General features: G+C 47.9%; 5 protein-coding genes across 5 annotated transcripts; 3 read left to right on the top strand and 2 right to left on the bottom strand.

Moving 5' to 3' along the window:
- Positions 1-1,683: 1,683 nt before the first annotated feature.
- Positions 1,684-2,666, top strand: Pmar_PMAR029311 (Rab5, putative; the record flags this gene model as incomplete). The annotated part of the gene is made up of 7 exons (XM_002782404.1): positions 1,684-1,739; positions 1,791-1,830; positions 1,871-1,988; positions 2,095-2,203; positions 2,264-2,344; positions 2,390-2,463; positions 2,512-2,666. The coding sequence occupies 7 exons, from the start codon at positions 1,684-1,686 to the stop codon at positions 2,664-2,666; spliced, it is 633 nt and encodes a 210-aa protein (XP_002782450.1).
- A 2,950-nt stretch (positions 2,667-5,616) lies between these two features.
- Pmar_PMAR029310 (hypothetical protein) lies at positions 5,617-7,158 on the top strand (the record flags this gene model as incomplete). Its single annotated transcript, XM_002782403.1, has 1 exon — positions 5,617-7,158. The coding sequence occupies one exon, from the start codon at positions 5,617-5,619 to the stop codon at positions 7,156-7,158; it is 1,542 nt and encodes a 513-aa protein (XP_002782449.1).
- Positions 7,159-8,532: 1,374 nt separating this feature from the next.
- On the top strand, positions 8,533-8,805 carry Pmar_PMAR029309 (hypothetical protein; the record flags this gene model as incomplete). Its single annotated transcript, XM_002782402.1, has 1 exon — positions 8,533-8,805. One exon carries the CDS (start codon positions 8,533-8,535, stop codon positions 8,803-8,805), a length of 273 nt encoding a protein of 90 aa, XP_002782448.1.
- Positions 8,806-15,082: 6,277 nt separating this feature from the next.
- Positions 15,083-15,862, bottom strand: Pmar_PMAR029308 (ADP ribosylation factor 1, putative; the record flags this gene model as incomplete). The annotated part of the gene is made up of 5 exons (XM_002782401.1): positions 15,083-15,294; positions 15,337-15,425; positions 15,467-15,597; positions 15,643-15,727; positions 15,778-15,862. The coding sequence occupies 5 exons, from the start codon at positions 15,860-15,862 to the stop codon at positions 15,133-15,135; spliced, it is 552 nt and encodes a 183-aa protein (XP_002782447.1). The 3' UTR covers positions 15,083-15,132.
- A 1,228-nt stretch (positions 15,863-17,090) lies between these two features.
- On the bottom strand, positions 17,091-20,408 carry Pmar_PMAR029307 (hypothetical protein; the record flags this gene model as incomplete). The annotated part of the gene is made up of 17 exons (XM_002782400.1): positions 17,091-17,255; positions 17,298-17,408; positions 17,449-17,614; positions 17,704-17,919; positions 18,187-18,534; positions 18,767-18,874; positions 18,918-18,998; positions 19,040-19,168; positions 19,214-19,296; positions 19,325-19,387; positions 19,519-19,595; positions 19,667-19,730; positions 19,777-19,840; positions 19,893-19,966; positions 20,011-20,073; positions 20,121-20,205; positions 20,314-20,408. The coding sequence occupies 17 exons, from the start codon at positions 20,406-20,408 to the stop codon at positions 17,091-17,093; spliced, it is 1,992 nt and encodes a 663-aa protein (XP_002782446.1).
- Positions 20,409-21,215: the final 807 nt, after the last annotated feature.

Raw genomic sequence — 21,215 nt, 5'->3', positions numbered from 1 at the left:
TTTTTCAGAATGAGGTGGTTAAAAGGATGATAGTGGTCGACATGAGAAAGGGAAGAAAATAGCTTGCACATGTGAAATGATCATGATGAGTATTTCCATTTTTTGGGAATCAGTAATGAGAAGAGATTTTATTTCTATACTTGTCGTGTTATATCGATGAAGTTAGTAGGAAATTGCTAGTAGGAATTTCCTACTAACAAATGATTTCATCACCATTCCTTTTAGGAATGGTGATGAAATTATTTGTCATGCTGACTTTGTTTTGCACTTGTGTATTTTAACGCTTTATTGTCGTATTGAATCTACCTTGCGATTAACGTATTACAATGTGTTACCTCACCATTGATCTTCTCCATTGGATTTGAATAGTTCGATGTTTTGGTATAGATGGTTCTTATTACTATTAGCAATTTACTAATAAGCTAATAGTTATTAGTAACTATCGTTACTATAACAAGTATTGTAAACTTTTGCCCTTTAACCAAGTCGCTCGATGGAAGCGTCAAAAGGCGGCGTTGGTTAAATGGTTGGTTCGTGGCAGCCAAGCGCGGCGCTTGAAGTGCCCATACCGATGTTGGCATTCGATGCTGGCTCTTCCTAGTAGGAAGTTGCTATCATTGAAACGCAGAAGTCTTAAAGTATCGGATTATTCACCCACCAGTAGAGAACGTGAACTGGGTTAAGACCGTCATGAGACAGTTTAGTTTTACCCTACTGACGAAGTAGACACTGCGACAGTAGTCAAACTCCGAGTTAGTACGAGAGGAACAATTCGTCCAGATACTTGGTTGATGCCGTTGTCTGAAAACACAGTAGGGCAGAACTACCATCTGCTGGATTACGGCGGAACGTCTGTAAGCCTCAACCCATGCTGGATATAAGCAGTGTTGTACACCGTGCTCAATGCTGAGAGAAAAATGCTGGCTTCGGCCTGACCAAAATTCAAGCTGCTATAACTCTAGCTGCATTGATTATGGTCAGAGTGTATGGTGATCAAACAGTTGCAAGTATTCGGCTCGATAAATCCTTTAAAGATGACTCAACTGCACGGGTATCATAAGTACTGGCTTAGTCTTACAATCCACTGAGATTCATCTCGTATGCGCCGATTTGTCTTCCCCTATTCTATTCCCATCATCGGACTCGAATTCGGACGGCGTATTACTCCACACTCGAGAGCTTTCGAAAGCTCTCATGCTGGGCACGTCAGAGTTGGATTGCCCTATAGTGTCCTGAGGCATGGACGAAGTTGGATGAAGGGCCTTCATTAAAGGATCATGTCTCATGCGTTGAAAAGTCCAGGCTTATCATAATGTGCGTGCGCGCTGTTGGAGCTAACTAGGTTTGTTGTCGACTTTATATTCCGCCCCCTCCTCTGCTTCAAGAAGAAGCCCTCTTCTTGAGCCCTGGGTTCACAGACGAGCTACTCGTTCATATTGACTGATGGTCAGGACGATCCAATGCCGACTCGTATCTGTTCACTTCCTTTTTTTATATCATGCTGTTCATCCCGATTTGATATGAGCCTAGTTTCCTGTACTGGCCCGCCAATTGCAATTATTCCCACTCATGATCCAGCGATTATGAAACTGAGTGATTTTTCGCACTTCTATTATTATGTGTAAACGTACGAAGTAGTTGAGTAATCACAGTCCTCAATAACAATCACGTTAGCGTCTTGGTATGACCATCATTACTTCTCCGAGTAGAAAACAGGGCTATAAGCTGGTCTTACTAGGGTGAGTACACAGCTTCGACAATCAAATCTCGATGAACCCTTCGTCCTTTAGCGATGCCTCTGTCGGGAAGACTTCCCTCGTGCAAAGATTTGTAAGAAAAGCAGTGCCATCGAAAGAAGTGCCGAGAACAGGTCCACAACTCTTTCGAGGATACCGTCCAGACAACCATCGGTGCCGCCTTCTCCACGCAGGATCTGCTCGTGCCAGGATCGAATAGATCCATCAAGTTTGAAATATGGGATACTGCTGGTGAGCACCACTTCTCTTTGAGCTCGGCGATTCCTTTATATCATATAGTTTCTGATAATAACTCATCCCGATAACTGCTCAATCACACGGTTGCTCTTATCGACAGGCCAGGAAAGGTTCCGGTCCTTGGCACCGATGTACTACCGCAATGCATCGTGCGCTATAGTAGTGTACGACCAGACTTCAATGGCTAGCTTCGTGAGGGCTCAAGACTGGTACTTCAAGACCGTCCTGTCGATAATATCGACTCGATATTCACAGCTCGTTCCTTTCAGGGTGAAGCAGCTTTCGATGGTCAACAATCCAGACATTGTCGTAGCGTTGGCGGCTAATAAAATGGATGTCGCTGACCGAGAGTTTGAATGGTCTTGATAACGTCGGGTTGTATGTATTGTTCTCAGAGTCCCTCTCGCGACTGCTCGAGAGTACGCCATGACCCACGGCCTAGTATTCTGTGAGACTAGTGCTAAAACTGGTGAGTTTGGTATTGTCTAGTATTGCTGATGTTTGCGAGGTGTTGTAGGTCAGAACGTCGTGGCACTGTTCGAGGCGATTGCTCAGAAGTTGCCGTTACGGTCTAACCCTGTCGGGCCCACAACCACTCCGATCACTCTTGGAATGGGGAACACTCCTACTCATGCTGCTACTACTACACGAGGATGCTGTCGCTACGGCTGAAGTGTTCATGCGTATCGTGAGTGTAGCAAGGATTGTGTTGTGTTGGTCGAGTAACAGTAGTTCATACTCACCTTCATGCTAACACGGCCGGGTGCAATTACTAATAATAACAAGACTATATTTTACCAATCTGTTAGCTGTTCAACTCGATAAGACTATTTGACCGCGAGACTTGATAACAAAACAAGAGATGGTCAACCAAATTGTGCCATTGTGGACAACCGTGGGCTCTCTAGGAGCTTATCGATATCCAGGCCATTGCTCCATGCAATCAATGGGTCGTTGAATTCATCCGCTTCATCTCGTTTTATAACTGGACATGGGCTCGAAGGAGCTTCAGAACACCGACTGGTCGTGGCTGTTTCTCTTTCATCTCGAGTCTGCCAATAAACTCTCCTAAAATGCTCAAGATGGATTCGGCGCTTCTCGGTCGTCGGTAGCTGTGGTCGTGATTTGATATTGCGGTGGAGCCTAGGAGAAAGCCGTCGACAGACCGACTCAGGATAGACTCTACCTGGTTTTGGAGACGAGCTTTGGTAAAGATGAGTGCTCGGTGGGCGAATGTATACCTGCGGGAGATGGAAAGCCAATGAGGAGCATAGCAATAGCATACTTGGTGATGGAGTGACAGAACGTGGCTTCTCAGCAGGACAGCCGAGTAATCGATCGTAACGTATCGAGAGGTCATTAGATACTCTCCTTCGGTTGGAGTTGAGGGCACCAGTCGATCGAGGCCCGCCCACAAGGGTGGAGTTCAGAAGAGGCAGAACGGTCCCTGCAGGCACGGATGGCAACCCATAGGATTGTGAAGAGGTTACTGGAGCCTTCCGTACTAGCATGCTGCTCTTCTTCTAGTCGATTGTGTGTCTGTTGTCTGCCGTTGGCTCTGTGGAGGAATCGATGCCGAGCCAAGAGGCGTGCCAACTCTAGCTCTTGCCATGGCCCGATGTACATAGTATGGAAGCAACTACACGGTAGATACCTCAACGTTGTCCTGATTCACACGGGTTTATCGAAGGCATCAATACTGACAGCATCCTTTCAGAAGAAATTCTCTCGTAACTGCTACGGGTCGTATGGATTGAGGAAATCAAGAGCTGGAGATATCAGTAAGCGACTAAACAGCAGAGGATGCATTAACACGGGTTAGGGGTTGGTGAGTCTGAGAGAAATAGCCGCCTGACGGACCTCATCGCCCTATGAGATTACGACTTCTGCCGAACAGACTGGATCGACCCTTCCACTGGAGGAGTGTATAGATCCTCCGCAACCTTCTGTTGTAGAGTCGCCCTTTCGAAACACATTCCTGTTAATTCACATCCTTCACGACTGCTTCCCTCTGAAGACCTCGCAGGCCTGGCATCGAATCTGCAGATCATCCACCGAACGGACACTCCGCTACGCTTCCAAGCCATTGTCTCCGCATCGGAAACACATAATAGCGATAGCGCATCGGCTCTGTGGGAATATGTTGTCAGACGAGGCTTTCCATCAAACAGTAATCGTGTGAACCTGGTCTTAGCGTGGTCTGGCCGAGGCAGGAGGTGATTTCTGGGGGAATAACATCGAATAACAGCATTGCAGTTCATGAGAGATCCTTCGTTAGCAAGTCACTGCCTCGATTTTGAAGGTCTCTAGTCCGATATGGGAGATGATCCCAACAAGCTCCCTTTCACATACAATTTGTTAGCCACAATCCGAACCTTAGTCGTATCCTGAAGAATACTCCTACTAAGAACCAGGTTAAGCCTTCGAAGCTAGCCGATCGATCATCATCGTTAATGATGACGATGATTCATCATCACTCCAGTATGTCTGAGGATAGTAGTAGTATGAAAAGGATATGCAGCATAAAGAGGTAAACTATCAGACTCTGATTATTGATCAGAGCTTCCTGTCTGACGCTGTGGCTGATTCACTCTCAATAGCACAAACAGACGACCCCTTCACTTATCCACATTACTATCACTCTTTGACCGTCATTTTTCGAACGTCGTCATTTTATTTTTCGCTCGCCATTTTCCAGACTTCCCTACTTGGTGGGCTCAGTTACAAAATAGCAAAGGAGCAAATAGCAAAAAAGTGCTAATTAGCTGGAATGTATATTCCCTGCGGCTTTTGCTGTTGTGCTAGTGTGTAAAAACGCTATGGCTGATATACAGAAGAGCAAAATAGCAAAATTCACTTTACAAACACGCAAATTTGCCATTTTGTATAACAGAAACTGCTCGAATGAATATCGTTTGCTTGTTTATATTTCAGAAAATTGCTAGAATATATAAAAGTTGCCGCTATGCGAAGTGCTACTATGTACCAAAATTGAGCAATTTTGCTCAAAGAAGGGGCAAACCAATAAATTGCCCCTTCTGCTATTGAGCAAATTGCTACTTTTCAGAGGAGCAATTTGCCGCTTTACGAATGGGCAACCTCGCAATGGAGCAAATTTTTGCTGTTTTATAATCGGAAGAAATTTCGCACGCGAGATTCGAACTTTGGTGGGTTGTTGGTGATTGTATTGTGCTCAACACTGTTGGGCATCATTATGCTCAGAGCATTGCATATAGTTGTTATAACTAATAGTTGTTATAATGCATATAGTTGTCAATAACTCAGTTGTTGTTCATCACTGATCAAAAATCTCATGATATCTGCGGAAGACCAACAATTCCGGCAACGCTTACTTCATCGCGATGATATCGCTTGGCTTCAGAGGGAAAAGCCTCATTGGGAAAGGTTCATTCAGTGGTGGAATGAAGACTCCCCGACCCAACCTGCACTTTGTGGTCATCTTTTCTCGTGCAATATTGCTGCTAGTATTGGCGACTTTGTGTTGCACGACATCGAGGGAGCTGTAGATAACAGTGGCATTGGCGCCGAACTTGCTACCACTGCGAGCTTATCCAAGGAGTTGTATGCTGCTTTTTGGAAAGAGCAGGACAGTCTGTGCCCAATGGCACCATGTCCATTGAATCATGAAATAGGAGCAGGCAACCAATTCTTCGATGCCCTTGAGGCTGATAGGAATGGCGAGCCGAAGTCGTTCGTGAATTACCAAAATCAGACCTTCTCGTCCTTTGCTCTATCAGGCTCCCGCCAAGATGCTGCGGCTGAATCGTCGCTCAATCAACTTGACGGTCCCCTTCCCTACGGCGAAAAGCTGGATATATGCAATGAGGAGTCTCTCAATAGGTTGAACTGGACTCTTATGAACATGGTTTGGAGTCCCTTCCAAAAGTATCCGTCAGGCAAAGGATTGTCAAAAGAGTACGTGAGGAGTTTGAAAAAACGCATTCTCTTCAAGCCGCATAATGTATTCGATCCTGCCGAGGTTGTCGCTAAAATGCGCCACCTGAGAGAGTGTTGTCGGAGAACTCGGGATAGGTTCCCTACTGTAAATGCATACTGGAGGCAAGCTTCGGTGATCTTGGAGGAGATAGATTTCGAGTCTCTCGACCACGAACTGTATAATTTCTTGTACACGACCAAGCCGAAGGATCGACTGTTAACAGCCGTTGTTATGTATTTTGAGGACCTTAATTCCGGGTCCTGGGCCACTGGCCTTGACCTTGGAAGATCTTATCGTAACCAGAAGTCGAAGAACCTTTCCCTAATCCACTATCTCGGCGATGGTTATTCATGGTTCTCTACTGACTGGGCCGTGAATGAGCTTCTCCATGCGACTCGAAGCTGTCCGACTCCGCAAGCTTTCAACCCGGTCTCGAACTGGGGATATTGCGTAATGCTGTGCAAATTGAGACGAAGTGTCGGTCTCTCTGCGGGTCTTCAAGCTGGACTGTACAAGCTTTTCTTCGAGAAAGGGTCGGATTTCCTCTCAGAGGCTCTCGGGGATACACTGGAGTTAATTGGAGGCCTAGCTGTGATGTATGGTAGAGCGAAGCTCTTCTCTCTGCTCGTGCAGAACTGCTTATATCTGGCCACGGTAGGTGGAGTAGCTCTCGACGATCCTAGACAGGAGCTCCGGGATCCCTGCGACCTTCCGCGAGTTTTTTGTGATGAGGAACACGGCCGTGGCTCTACTTCGAGTATTGAACAGTTCGATGCTGATTTGAACGATTGGGCTGGGGGTTTGGACGCGTGTATAATGCCCCAGGGGTGGAAGAGGCAATGTAAGATATCGGCCAGCTCTGGAGCAACGGAGATATCGTGGCTATCATACTCGCATCCTGATCCTTACGTGGCCTATTGCATGCGAACCAATATGCTCTTCCGTAGTCTGAGCAAATACTGGTCATTGCAAAAAGATGCCCCTCGCGAAAATCGAAACTATCGAGGAAAGAGGCAGGCTGGCTTAGCACTCCGCATCTACCCGGCGCTGAACAAGTTCTTCCGAGGTACCAAATGTGAGGAGATAGTGCGAAAGTACTCGCCTAACAACAATGCTATTTTATTGGTAGAGGAGTATGAGAGCCACGCGGCAAAAGAATTGCAGCACAAGCGGTCGAAAGAGGACGAGCGTGAGGAATCGAAGTAGTTTCTCCCATTACTGGAGACTAGCGACCATGTACGCACTCGCAGTAAGGTAGGCACCTCAGTGGTGCCCAGCTGTTGTAGCTGCTACAAGTAGCTGTCTCGGTGATTGGTAGAGAAAAATTTGGACGTTTCTAAATATGCTTCTCATCTGTAGAATTCATATCTAGTAATTCTATCCGTGTTGCGTTTCCCCTGTCCAATTCAGCTACATCTCTGCACAGTCCATAACAATAGCTCCACAGAGGCACTCTGATGAGTCACTCATCATGAGTGACACTGCCCATGAGTGAACGTTTCTCGTGTAGAATGTCAAAGTTGCCCGTAATACTTGGCTAATGCCTACTTAAGGATTTAACTTCTGAGTATTGTTGAGTCGTCAATACGTACGATCGTAGTGAACCATGGGACACAATTGATACGATGCAAAAAAAAGAGGATACACGAAGATGGGGATTCAATTTAACTGTTATCTCATGTGATTCAATCGCGACATGCAAGAGCAATCATGTTTTTGGTATTCAGCATTGATCATAACTCGCGCTGTCTTCAGAGTGAATGATATATCTCACTAGAGTGCTATCACGCTTTGATCTGGTACTAAGTTCCGGATATAAGACGCAATACCATAATCGAACGAGAAATGCTATCCTATAACTATGTTTGCTCGATTGTATATTACTTGTACGAATAATGCAAAAGGGCAAGTTTGCTGATAACGCTAACAGAGACGGAGTTTGAGCGAATGAGCAAAACGCTAGTATATATTCTCGCAGGGCGTAAGTTACAAGAGAGCAAATAGCCGAAACATAAAAGTAGCGCGGCGTTGTCACATACCGGCAACTGCCAATTTGTATATTTCATACAGGAACATCACACAAGAGCAAACCTTAAAAGGTGCCAGATTATATAATTACAATGCGAAACATATTAAACAGCAAATGAGCACAACTTGCCAGAATAACGAAAATGTGCGGGCGAAGCACACGTGGGCAAAAGTGCCAACGTGAAAAACATTCCGGGGAAATATACAATGCAGCAAAAAAAGAGCAAAAAAGAGCGACTTGCTGGAAAACACTTTTGGATTTGCTACTTTCAACATTTGGTTGCTAAAACCTATACCAGAAATTGCTAGGTTGTAAATGTGGTTGCTACTTCGTAACTGAGAAAGCAGCACATACAAAAGAGCAAAAAAGTGAGACTGTCAGAAATTATAGCACTTGGCAAATCCGCAATATTAGCAAAAAGTTGCGATTGCCGGATTGTATTACACCGGAAGAGGCAATGTAAGATATCGGCCAGCTCTGGAGCAACGGAGATATCGTGGCTATCATACTCGCATCCTGATCCTTACGTGGCCTATTGCATGCGAACCAATATGCTCTTCCGTAGTCTGAGCAAATACTGGTCATTGCAAAAAGATGCCCCTCGCGAAAATCGAAACTATCGAGGAAAGAGGCAGGCTGGCTTAGCACTCCGCATCTACCCGGCGCTGAACAAGTTCTTCCGAGGTACCAAATGTGAGGAGATAGTGCGAAAGTACTCGCCTAACAACAATGCTATTTTATTGGTAGAGGAGTATGAGAGCCACGCGGCAAAAGAATTGCAGCACAAGCGGTCGAAAGAGGACGAGCGTGAGGAATCGAAGTAGTTTCTCCTATTACTGGAGACTAGCGACCATGTACGCACTCGCAGTAAGGTAGGCACCTCAGTGGTGCCCAGCTGTTGTAGCTGCTACAAGTAGCTGTCTCGGTGATTGGTAGAGAAAAATTTGGACGTTTCTAAATATGCTTCTCATCTGTAGAATTCATATCTAGTAATTCTATCCGTGTTGCGTTTCCCCTGTCCAATTCAGCTACATCTCTGCACAGTCCATAACAATAGCTCCACAGAGGCACTCTGATGAGTCACTCATCATGAGTGACACTGCCCATGAGTGAACGTTTCTCGTGTAGAATGTCAAAGTTGCCCGTAATACTTGGCTAATGCCTACTTAAGGATTTAACTTCTGAGTATTGTTGAGTCGTCAATACGTACGATCGTAGTGAACCATGGGACACAATTGATACGATGCAAAAAAAAGAGGATACACGAAGATGGGGATTCAATTTAACTGTTATCTCATGTGATTCAATCGCGACATGCAAGAGCAATCATGTTTTTGGTATTCAGCATTGATCATAACTCGCGCTGTCTTCAGAGTGAATGATATATCCCGCTAGAGTGCTATCACGCTTTGATCTGGTACTAAGTTCCGGATATAAGACGCAATACCATAATTTGGAGGGCACGAAGTGCTAGGAAGTGCAAATCACGAGCTAAGAGCGCGCGCCCGAGATGTACGATTGTTCCCTAAGTGATGTTCCGGTGGATAGAAGGGTAGCGATTGCGAGGCGATATGAGTCCTGTGTAGTCGTTGGTCCACTTGGATCATTGTAATTTTTTTTCGTATCATACGAATCGTATGGCATCCCGTTCTTGGACTTCGGTGTCTGGGCCTCAAGACAACGGCAGTGTTCGAAGGGAATGAGGCTCACAAAGCGGATATTCGGGCTCGATGGCCAGGCACAGAAGGCCAAGTCTCCGTCGCTTCCATCGCATGATGAGTGGTAGAAGTCTCTCACCCTATACAAATTAGGTCTTGTGATGCTGGGTGCCACCCAGTGCGTGGGCATCGACTGCTGATCTCGAGGCGTACTAGGCCTGGTAACTAGGCTCAAGGGGGTCGGGTTATCAAGGTAGCTCGAGAGCGCCGGATAGGATCGAAGAGAGACGGTAAATACGGGGATGGGAAGCGAGATCACTCTCCAACCCGATTGGCCGGCTCCGGAGAGGAGCCGAGAAGTCTGCTTCGCTAAGAAAGAGAAGCTCCGGTCCACACGGGCGTTAGTTGTTCGATGAGCATTCGGGCTTCGGGTTTCACAGGAGGACATGATACAGGAGGACGGTGGGTTCCGGAATCTGGAGTTCCTGTCGTTTGACTTTAGGTCTGCGTTCAAACTAAACCCTGTCGCCAACTTCGAGCGATTCTGTCAAATATGCCGCTTCGGCAGTTTCTACATCGAGTTCAATGTGCAAATGTTCGGCTCCCGATCATCCCCGCTGGTCTTATGCAGGATTTGGGTTGGGCGGCACATTGTGCCGGGCACAACTTGTTCCTGCCGGCTGGCTCAACTGTTGTTCTCGGAGTCAGAGCTGCGGATATTTTGCTATGCGGGTGATCCGCGGTTATCGTGCGACGCCCTACTCTCAGTATGACATACTGAGTATGCGGACGCTGCGGATGCTGACGGTTATCCTACCTTGGGAGTGCCTGGGGATCCCTACGGCGGTAGAGAAAGGGCAGCGGGGCGTTTCCATGAAGTGGTTCGGGATCCGTTCCATCCTCGACTAGAATGAATTTCTGGTGCCTGTACGGTACAGACTGTACCGGCCGATAAAACTTCGGCGAAGGGCAAGCTGGCTACAGAAATGTTGAAGAATGGTTGAGGGCGCCGAGTAAATTCCTGAGGACATTTTGCGGGAAGGCAGCGTTGGCTGGGAATGTGGTCCCCTACTTATTTGCATTCCTAGCCGAGGAATCCTAGAACTGCTATGGCGCATCTCGGCTCATGCACAGGCGACCGAGAAGTCATTCGTGTCGTTGGCGAAGGGCGTGAGTCGCTTTGGGGGTATGGTTGTTCCTACGTTCGGCACTTTGGACGGCTCTCGAGCTCCTGAGTCACACTGTCTAACCAGAGCGTATCGTCTGTCCTCTAGAAATCCTCCGAGGGCGTGTATCATCGTTGACGCGTCTCCTTCGGGAATAGGCGGTATTCTAGGGGGGGGGCCTCCCCATGCGAAAACAACTCCAATCTCCTACTTTGCCGATCTCATTTGGGACCACGACGGGTTTCGCGACTCGCCGACTGCAGCCGAACGGTCTCCGAGACGGATTTCCTTGGTGGCCCTCAGCGTTATGCTGAGACAACGGTCATCGACAAATATTATGAACCGGCTCGCCGTAAAGGTCGCGTTGATAGCTGCACTCGACCGTGAAATGGTTTTCTGCCCGTTGCGAGACGAGAAGTTTTGGTCAGAGGCCGTTCCAATCCCTATTGCCCGGCACGAGGGCCTAGCTGTTTGCGGAAGAGCCGGTGGTTGATTCGCTCAATGTTTCCCGAGTCGATTTGCTAGAGGTAGCTCAATTGCTCAGTTTGCAACTCAGTTCTGGGTCGCGCTGTGACCGTGCGTAGCTGTTCGAGGGCAGTGGCTTGTCCATGATGGGACTCGTCGGAGCCGGACTGTATACAATGTATATTATACATCTGTTCGCCTAGCTCTTGGTCGCGCTGTGACCATGCGTAGCTGTTCGAGGGCAGTGGCTTGTCCATGTTGGGACGCGCCGGAGCCAGACTATATACAACGTGTTATACATCGGTTTGCCAGCTCTGGGTCACGCTGTGACCACGCGTAGCTGAGATGGTGGCTCGTCCACGATGGGACTCATTCAAACTCTGACATCAGAGTCGAATCTTTAGACTAAAGACTTTAGTGCATCAAAGTCACTCTTATTCGGTAGCACCGAGACCACGTGTTGCGATTCGTCCCTTTGGGGGGACTGTGTGTGTTGGCTGTAGAGGATTTGCGGTGGTGCAGGCGATTGCCTTTTGATCTGATTGATAGATCGGCACTCTCGGTCGCGACGTGACCGCGGTTCGCACCTTCGTAGCAGTGGCTGCCCACGATGGGGTAAGCTGGAGCTAGACTATGCCTGAGGCGTTTCTCGTCCGTATCTCCCATTGGCTAGATTTTGGCGTCGGTGGCAATTGTGTATACGGACTCCGGCGACTAATCCGCGAGTCTGGCGGAGAGTTGTTATTCGTTACATGCCAGAACGCCGCGGCAACCCTCTAAACATTAGCCGGGGCAGCATCATGAGAGTGAGGCGACTGTTGCGGCCGGGAAATGTCGAAGGACGTCAGCAGGCGAGGCAGAGGCTGCGGGCGAGCATGTTTGCGACATCAACGCGTCGATCGAACGACTCGAGGGCAAAATTGTGGATCGAAGCGTGCGAAGAGCATGGTTTGTCGCCATTTCCCATTACTTGCGAGTCACTGGAGACGCGGAGGCGTGTTCCCACAACTCGCTGCTTGGAGCCTGTAGAGAGCCTGTCTAAAGAGAGTGAAACGGGCCCTCAAAGGAGGGCTGGGGACTCCCTGGCGAGCCAGGCCGGTAAGCCCGACAGAGTTGAGAGCAGTGCTGCTCAATGCCCACAGCCCACAGGGGAAACGCAGAGTGGCTAACTACATCCACGGGAGCTGGTTCCTGTTGAGGGGAGCGTGCTGTGTGATCTCGAACTGTCAGACGTCGCAGTGGACGAGGGAAACGAAAGAGTGGGACTGATATCCAGGGAGTTGGTGTGAGTAGGGAGCATGGGTGTACATGTGTACAGGATATCGGGAGAAATCGACCGCGAGTTTTGTCCGAGAGGAGCAGATCGAATACTGCTGGATATGAGGCCAACCTCTGCGGAAATCAACTTCACGAGAGTGGTTCCGAAGAAACTTGGAGATGGTAGGGACTCGTGGGCCGACCGCTTTCTGCTTTCACAGTCTGCGACGGGGTGGGTGCCACATGCTGACAAGAGCTGGTTTCGAAGGAAGCTAAATCAGAGCGTTTGGACGGTGGTCTATAAACTCGTCGCGCATCAACATATACATCAAAGAGGCACTTCTTGTGATGAGCTCAACTTTGCCGGATCGGTCTGCACTGCAGGTGCAGGCTCTGCAGGTGGATGAACAGCTGCGGCAGGTGCGAGATGGGAGTTTGCGGATACGGTCCGACTCATCGGTGCTGGAACTTCCCACATTCCGAAGAGACGGAGAGCGAGGGCTGGCCGTAGATGGTGTCAACTTCGAGCAGTGCCGCGAATCATTGGCTCAGAAGGGGCCAGCAGCTGCAGACGATGCCTGATCCAGCACGGGTATGGTTGCGCCGTATGTACTTGATTTGATGGCAGATCTATCTGATAGCAGTAGAAGGTGGGCTGATTCAGCCCAACAGCTCTCTTGTGTTGGCAGACAGTAGAAGCAGATCTAGATCGTTCAGGAATCTCTCATCTCAGCGGTAGTGTGTTACTGTGCCCCCCATCATGCCATGGATGATCCGGATCCCTTATTGGGTGAGGCAGGTCCCTTGGTCAGTTGGATGATTGTGGATCTGCCGATGGCAGAAATCATGGCTCCACTCTCCATCGGGACCTCGCGGTATCACGGATCATTTCATGGCCCAAGGGCGGGATTGTCGAGTTCGACAAGTGGGTGGGACTGCGATGAGCGAGGTGCTTTGCATTGGAGGGCACGAAGTGCTAGGAAGTGCAAATCACGAGCTAAGAGCGCGCGCCCGAGATGTACGATTGTTCCCTAAGTGATGTTCCGGTGGATAGAAGGGTAGCGATTGCGAGGCGATATGAGTCCTGTGTAGTCGTTGGTCCACTTGGATCATTGTAATTTTTTTTTCTTTTGAGTGGGTGAGGCAGGTCCCTTGGTCAGTTGGATGATTGTGGATCTGCCGATGGCAGAAATCATGGCTCCACTCTCCATCGGGACCTCGCGGTATCACGGATCATTTCATGGCCCAAGGGCGGGATTGTCGAGTTCGACAAGTGGGTGGGACTGCGATGAGCGAGGTGCTTTGCACGAACGAGAAATGCTATCCTATAACTATGTTTGCTCGATTGTATATTACTTGTACGAATAATGCAAAAGGGCAAGTTTGCTGATAACGCTAACAGAGACGGAGTTTGAGCGAATGAGCAAAACGCTAGTATATATCCTCGCAGGGCGTAAGTTACAAGAGAGCAAATAGCCGAAACATAAAAGTAGCGCGGCGTTGTCACATACCGGCAACTGCCAATTTGTATATTTCATACAGGAACATCACACAAGAGCAAACCTTAAAAGGTGCCAGATTATATAATTACAATGCGAAACATATTAAACAGCAAATGAGCACAACTTGCCAGAATAACGAAAATGTGCGGGCGAAGCACACGTGGGCAAAAGTGCCAACGTGAAAAACATTCCGGGGAAATATACAATGCAGCAAAAAAGAGCAAAAAAGAGCGACTTGCTGGAAAACACTTTTGGATTTGCTACTTTCAACATTTGGTTGCTAAAACCTATACCAGAAATTGCTAGGTTGTAAATGTGGTTGCTACTTCGTAACTGAGAAAGCAGCACATACAAAAGAGCAAAAAAGTGAGACTGTCAGAAATTATAGCACTTGGCAAATCCGCAATATTAGCAAAAAGTTGCGATTGCCGGATTGTATTACACCGACTTGGTGATGGTGATGGTGGGCGAATGGTAGCCATCCTCGGGCAGGATTTGTATCTTTCTCCAGGGTCAATGTGTTGGTAACTATGTGACATAGTCAGTGCGGACTGGGAAGGACAACATTTTCCGTGGTGAGGGGTCGTCACAGAGTAACCTCACGAGGAAGTTCTCTGTGAGCTCAAATGTTCTCCTTCCAGTGGAGGATAAGTGTTCCCTTACTCGTTCCGCTTTCCAGAAATGTATGATGGATCATAAGATAACAGAACGGGCCACTAATTAGGGACAGATTCGGCCTATTTTGTATCTTGCATGATCGACCTCATCAGGTGAAGTACGCTGATTTCTCGTGGCGAGTCGGCCAACAGTCTCAGACTACCCATGGGGCCGATTGTCTATCATATATGATTTATAACTATCAATGTATAGCCGTTAAGCTGTACTCGTGTCAAGGAACAACATCTAAGATGTATAGTGGTTGCCCTCGTAGTGTCATATTTATTAATCTTCTGGTGTATTCGTATTGACCATTCGCGCATCGGTAATTGTGAATACCGACATCACCGATTATCTAACACTGGAGTACAGACTACATAACTCAACATAGTTCGCGACGATATCCCTTATATAAAAAAGTAATCAACGACTCGTAATCAAAAATCCTATTTCGCATTGGCAAGGGTCTTGCTGAGCCAGTCGAAGCCTTCATAGAGTCCATCGCCAGTGGTAGCACAAGCCGACTGTATGTACCAAGTACGATGTTTCAGAGACTGCAGTCCTAACTTCTCTCTCACTTCCGTGATGGTCATGGCATTGGGCAGATCCTGACAAGAAGCATTGTGGAGGAAAGGGACGCATCTGAATACTTGTTTGTTGGCGAAAACTAGAACACAAGCATCTCTTAGTTCCTCCTCGTTGAGCATGCGATGGAGCTCTTCTTTGGCAGCATCCATCCCTGAAGGCATCGGATGGATGATATATCAATGGTGAGAGTACTCTCACTATCCCTATCGTTGGAATCAACGACGAAGACGACAGCTTGAGCATTCTTATAATAGAGTGTCCACGATGGACCGAGCTTATCTTGTCCACAGACATCCCAAACCGTGAAACTTATGTTTTTATACCTAAGTATGATTATTGTAGGACTTCATACAAATGGGTATTCTTACTCAACCGTCTCAACATTGAAACCAATAGTCGGTGTTGTTGTGACCACCTCGCCGAGTTTCAGCTTAGAAAGAATGGTAGTTTTGCCTGATGATAATTGTGATAAGGTACGTGGCTATAGTAGGAGAGTGAGTTACCGGCACCATCCAGGCCGACCATGAGGATGCGCATCTCCTCCTTACCCACGAGCTTCTGAAACAACGAACTCAAGGACATACCCATGTTGTGATAGCAGCGACAATGAAAACAACTACAGGTTCCGCAAGGAGTGGTATACAGCCATTAAGCTGCACTGAGCTCAACGCAATGAGGATAATCAGAAACATGTTTGAATTTACGGAAACTGATACGGTTGAAGTTCATGGCTTCAAAGACGTTGGTCCGTCTCTTTTTAAGTGTTGGTTCGAGTGAGAATCTCTTCGACCGTATGAGGAGGGATCTGCAAAGCCTTACTCACCCACAATGATGGATATTAGAATGGAAATACTTTAGCAACTTGTTCGATCTCCTCAGGATTGTCATCGCCATACAAGTAGCCGTTGTCGCTCTCTCGACGTTGAGTTTCCCTCCGAACTGCTTGTGGTAGAATTGTTGCACACCTGAATGGAGGTCGTTTGGATGATGATTCCAATGGAAATAAGAGTGACCTGAGGAGTTGGTCTGGGCTCATCCGCGGGACGAGTCCTTCGAACTGTTGTAGCAACTTGGGATGGAGTATTGAGGAGTCGAAGGTATCGCATACCTGATAGAAATCCCCTAGCTAAGATTTGACCCAAGGACCTTCAGAATGAAGATTAGACAACATAACTACTACACCATGATACCTGTGCGACAAGCTCTTCTCGATCGATCGTCTCCTCCTGCCATAGCAAGCTGCCACTGTATTCACTTCGAGCTCCTGGATGGGTTCGTCCTTCCTCCCACGAGACCACCCTTTGAGCAAATCCGTTGGATATCCACGATAGCCGTAATATACGTGTGCTCACCTCTTCTGCGACAATCTGTTGCTGAGCTGCTTCAGACATCCCTTCACTATACCGTTAAATTGCGTACCCAAGCCGTGGTAGACCCTACACACCAACTTCCCACCGCAACACCCAGGTTCGATCCCGGCACCTCGCAAGTATAACACATTGGTCCTCTCTAAATCTATCCGTCTCCTTCTCCAACAGCGGTGCCAACGATGTCAAGAAGTCACCACGACCGGCCAATATTCGATTTTCCATTACTTCCCTCAAACCATGTGGTATGAGTTGCCTTTGACTCACCCGGACCACATCGGCCAACCTGTTGACGAGATGGAGTCGGCGGTATCTCCCCGAGCAGCACCTATTCTGCTGCTCTATAGGGAGGTTGTATCTCCATCCTAACACTCGGACGGCTCGTAAGGGGTCATCAATGCTGTTCGTGATGACCTTAGCCAAGACTTCAGGAACTGTTCGAAACACCATTAATGTCCAACGATGGGGATGAGCACACCTTCCTGCCCAACAGCCATCAAACACTCTATTAAATCGATCAGGCGATCGATTTCGATAGTTATCTTCCGCGAAGATATTCTCCTTGTAGGCATACCAAATTCATCCAACTCATTGCCATGATCCTCCCTTTGGACCTTACAATACGTCACATGAGGCGGGCGTGATGTCCCGACTACAGTGAGCTCGACAGTATCTCCTCCTCTCAATGCCGTAGCATCCTTCACTGATGCCCTCACACAATCGGCCAACTCAGTCGCTATCATCACATTCCCCTCCAGGCCATGAACCTACAACCCAGCTCATTAGAGAAGCTCAGCACAGCCTTACAGCTCTCGCAAGACGACCTATTCGGTGCACTTCCAACGCGATATCAGACGCCAAGATGATTCTGGCCAGCTCAATCGCCGTAACAGCACGAGAAAATCTCCTGTATGCATCGACTGCTGCTATATAATCATCCACACAATCCTTCAACACCTCCCGATGGGAATACCTGAGCCGACGACTCAAACTCCGCCGCGAGAACTGGGCGGGGCCTCCGTTGAGGGAATCCAATAACTAGCAATATTGGGTATTCCTTACAATGTATGAGCACAGCAGTCGAGCAAATCGTTTGGAGTGGCACCATTGAGCTTTGCCTTGGAGAAGGCCGTAAGGATCTTCGCTGCCATCTGAAGAGCTCGCTCAGGTGAAGTCGATTGCCTGCTCTTCTCGGATCCAACAAGAGGATATCGAATATCCTCCATTTCCTGTACGAAGGCTAATGCCAACATATTATAGGTACCCGTATGATCGTATCTGAGAGCACCTCTGGATGCTGCCGTCTATTAGTACTACTCTCCAATGTAATACGATGAATGGAGTACGAGTATTGATCAGTCAATGATACATATATCAAATACTACGCGTAGGGAATTCCTGTGCATTGCAAAATGCTTGCACTAAATACTGTGGTAAGTATCGCTCAACCGTGAGTCAATACGACTGCATACAGTATATTGCTGGAAGTTACCATTGATACCGCCATGAATGGCAAATCTCCAATCACAAGGGTTATACACTCACTCAAGCTTTTGATACGCCTCAGCACACTCTGAGCAGGTGAGTAACGTGAGTTGTGGGAACCTCTCCAACAGCTCTGAGCTCATCTTCCTCAGTAACCCAGGATGGGCCTTACACTCCGCCGAAGCCAACGCGCCTAGGCATGGCATATTCAGAGGCGATCCATAGGTGTTGGCGGCGGCGGCCTCACCCAACAACCTCCGAATCTGCTTTACAGAGAAGCAATGACTGATGTACTCCGCACGCCGACAAAGGGCGTCCCAAAATGCTGGGTCCAAGTGGTACTTCCCAGGGGTTGAACAAGCTACCTCAATGAGGTCTCCTGGAGGAAGGTTTACTATCGGTATCCACCTGAAGGAAACTCAACAGAGGAGTATATACCCACACTACCGTCAGAAATACGGTAATGTGAGCAGTGTAACCGAACCCATGATGAACTCGTGAACACATAGATAGGGCAAGTTGTAAGAAGTAGGATTTTATAGCAACCATATTCTATCAAATACTGTACACTGGTGCCCAAATAATATGCACCATGCAAGGACTTTACTCGTTCCTGCCCACCGACTCCCTACAAGCTCACCTCTTGAGGCCAGAGTCCTTCTTGATGAGCACAGCCTTCCGAAGATGTGCATTAGGTAGTACACCATAGGGCACAGTAGGGTCTTCAGGTAGGTGCTCCCCTCGCCATCTAACCTCAATATCATACACATAGCATCACTATTATATATTACTTCCCCTCATAGTCCCAACCATTCTCCATCCATGGTGTGACCTCCTTTCCCATCCAGGCCTTCCGTCGTTGTTCCCGCGCCCTACTACAACAACGTACCCCAACCCCTACACTCAACAACACCTCTTCTGTTGCTTCCCATCATGCTGTTTAGATGCGACCCTCTCATCGAACAAGTCCAAGCTTCCTGTTACCGCGACAGCATCCTTATGCACAACATCAGCCAGCGGCAAAGTGACTCGCCGAGACCATCTGGTACACTGCCGAGGAAGGTATAAGTCAGCCAGCCTGCCTTACTCAACTTCCTTCCTTTGGGCCTCTGGCTTGATACTCATCCTTCTAACAGATCCACTGAGCTGTTTGGAAGCATTCCTACATACCTTACGAAGGGGTATTGACATGAACTACGGCCTTCACAACAACAGTGATGATGACCTCAATGTACACAACAATCAAGTTGTTGTAGATACTCTAATACATATACTTCCCCTCAAGGGTATAACACTGTTCTCATATGTTATTAATTCCGACGCTTTATGATCTGCCAAGTAGCAAGCACCTGTCAACGACTACACAATAGCGTATCAGACCCTCCTCTCTACCTCCTCAATAGCATCTGTATCAAAGTCATCCCGCCCGCCGAACTCATCGAAACCGATCACCGAGTGCTCTGTCTTACCTACTGAGCATACGCAATACCAACTCCACTACGAAGGTAGGCGATGGGAAGGGGAGTGATCGCTATCCCACCGTCTTTGACCAGCATGATAGTCGGCAGCATCATAATCCTAAATCGATCACATAGGAAGGGCGACTGAGATGGTTGAGGCTTCGAATTGGTGCTACTCCGAAGCCCTCACTTTTTCCGCATTGATTTTGACGAATCGAGTGCCGATGTACTTCTCTGCTAGAACAGACAAGTGCCTGCGAAAACAGCAGAATGACATGACTGGGGATCGAACCTGGGACCTCCTACTTGTCTACTATCTGACATCGCCATGTTGTAGGTCTATAAAAATGGCAAACCATGAGCTTTGAAACCTTGGCAGCCTGGCATCACTCCAGTGACTCCGAACGAACCTCAAGATACTCACTTCGAAGAATTCTCTTTCAGAATGCAACTCCTTGTATTCACCATGTCCCTTGGAACGAAGCTCCTATGGGAAAGGGGATTGCTCGGTAAAAGGATGACAACTAGACTCACTAGACTGGCCTTATAATCCTCCTTCATCTCTTCTAACCTCTTACGTCTGATCTCCTCGATGTCATCCTCTTTCATATTGTCTAATCTGAAATGATACCGCATTGAGAGATGTCTCAATGGCCCTTCGTGCGAAGAATCGTCATGTAACCCAACTGGACCTATTCCGAATCATGCGCGGGTGAACCTAAGATACTTCTCGATTTCCTTATCGAGCTGCTCCTCTTTCTCCTTCATCGCTGTTATCAAGGTATCAGCGAGCATATCCCCCACAGTGCGTCGGTCGGCCATACTTTCTTGATCTATCAGACACAACTGGAAACCCACTACCCATCCAGCGACCACCTCTCAATAACGGTACACTCATGCTGGGGGCACTCCTCAGCATTCAAACCAGGCAATTGAATGACTCAACACAATAGAAGGAGACCTTTCCTGAGGGAAATTTCACTAAATTTCCCCTATCCGGTATAGAGCGCACGCCCACGGTCATCACTGGGGTTGTAGCGAACGTTTGCCGAATTTCCATCAGTGAGACGCTCGCACTCCGAGCCGTCTCGATGTATGCCGGATAGCGCTTCTAGAGGAGAACTCGCTATAGAGAACTCTCGCAGAAGCCGTTTGCCCTTGTACATGCGTGCAAGGATATCTACCGCACTCCTGCTTCTTCCCACTGCCGACTCCTTACAGTCCGTAGGAATTAACCCCAAGGCCCTCACGAGATGGTTCAAGGTAGGCTGTTGAACAGCTGCGTATTGTCATGCGTCGTGTTAGAGGAGTTGGAGAGTCGATGCTGATCCGGACTCTAACGAGTGTATCCTCCTCCCACCCTCCAGTAGGACCTTTGATTCCGAGATCATATTTCGTCTCACTGATGAAGGAGGCGATAGTGGAAGTATCTCCATGCTTCGACTACAGTGTGGCTCTGAAGATTACCCTGGAGATAACAGACCCATGTATAGGATGTAAGTCGACTTTAGGATACTCGGTAAAGTCGAGAATACTTAGCTACCCAGTTATGAGGAGTCTCCGTTCCATACGTGATGATGGAAAAGACTAAGTGTAAAATCTTCAACTTTTCTGATGTAAAAAATTCCG

This window comes from Perkinsus marinus, assembly GCF_000006405.1.
Source record: "Perkinsus marinus ATCC 50983 genomic scaffold scf_1104296939758, whole genome shotgun sequence".
Taxonomy (NCBI): domain Eukaryota; phylum Perkinsozoa; order Perkinsida; family Perkinsidae; genus Perkinsus; species Perkinsus marinus.
Note: the sequence above shows the minus strand (reverse complement) of the source record. Positions and strands in the feature narration are given on the sequence as shown.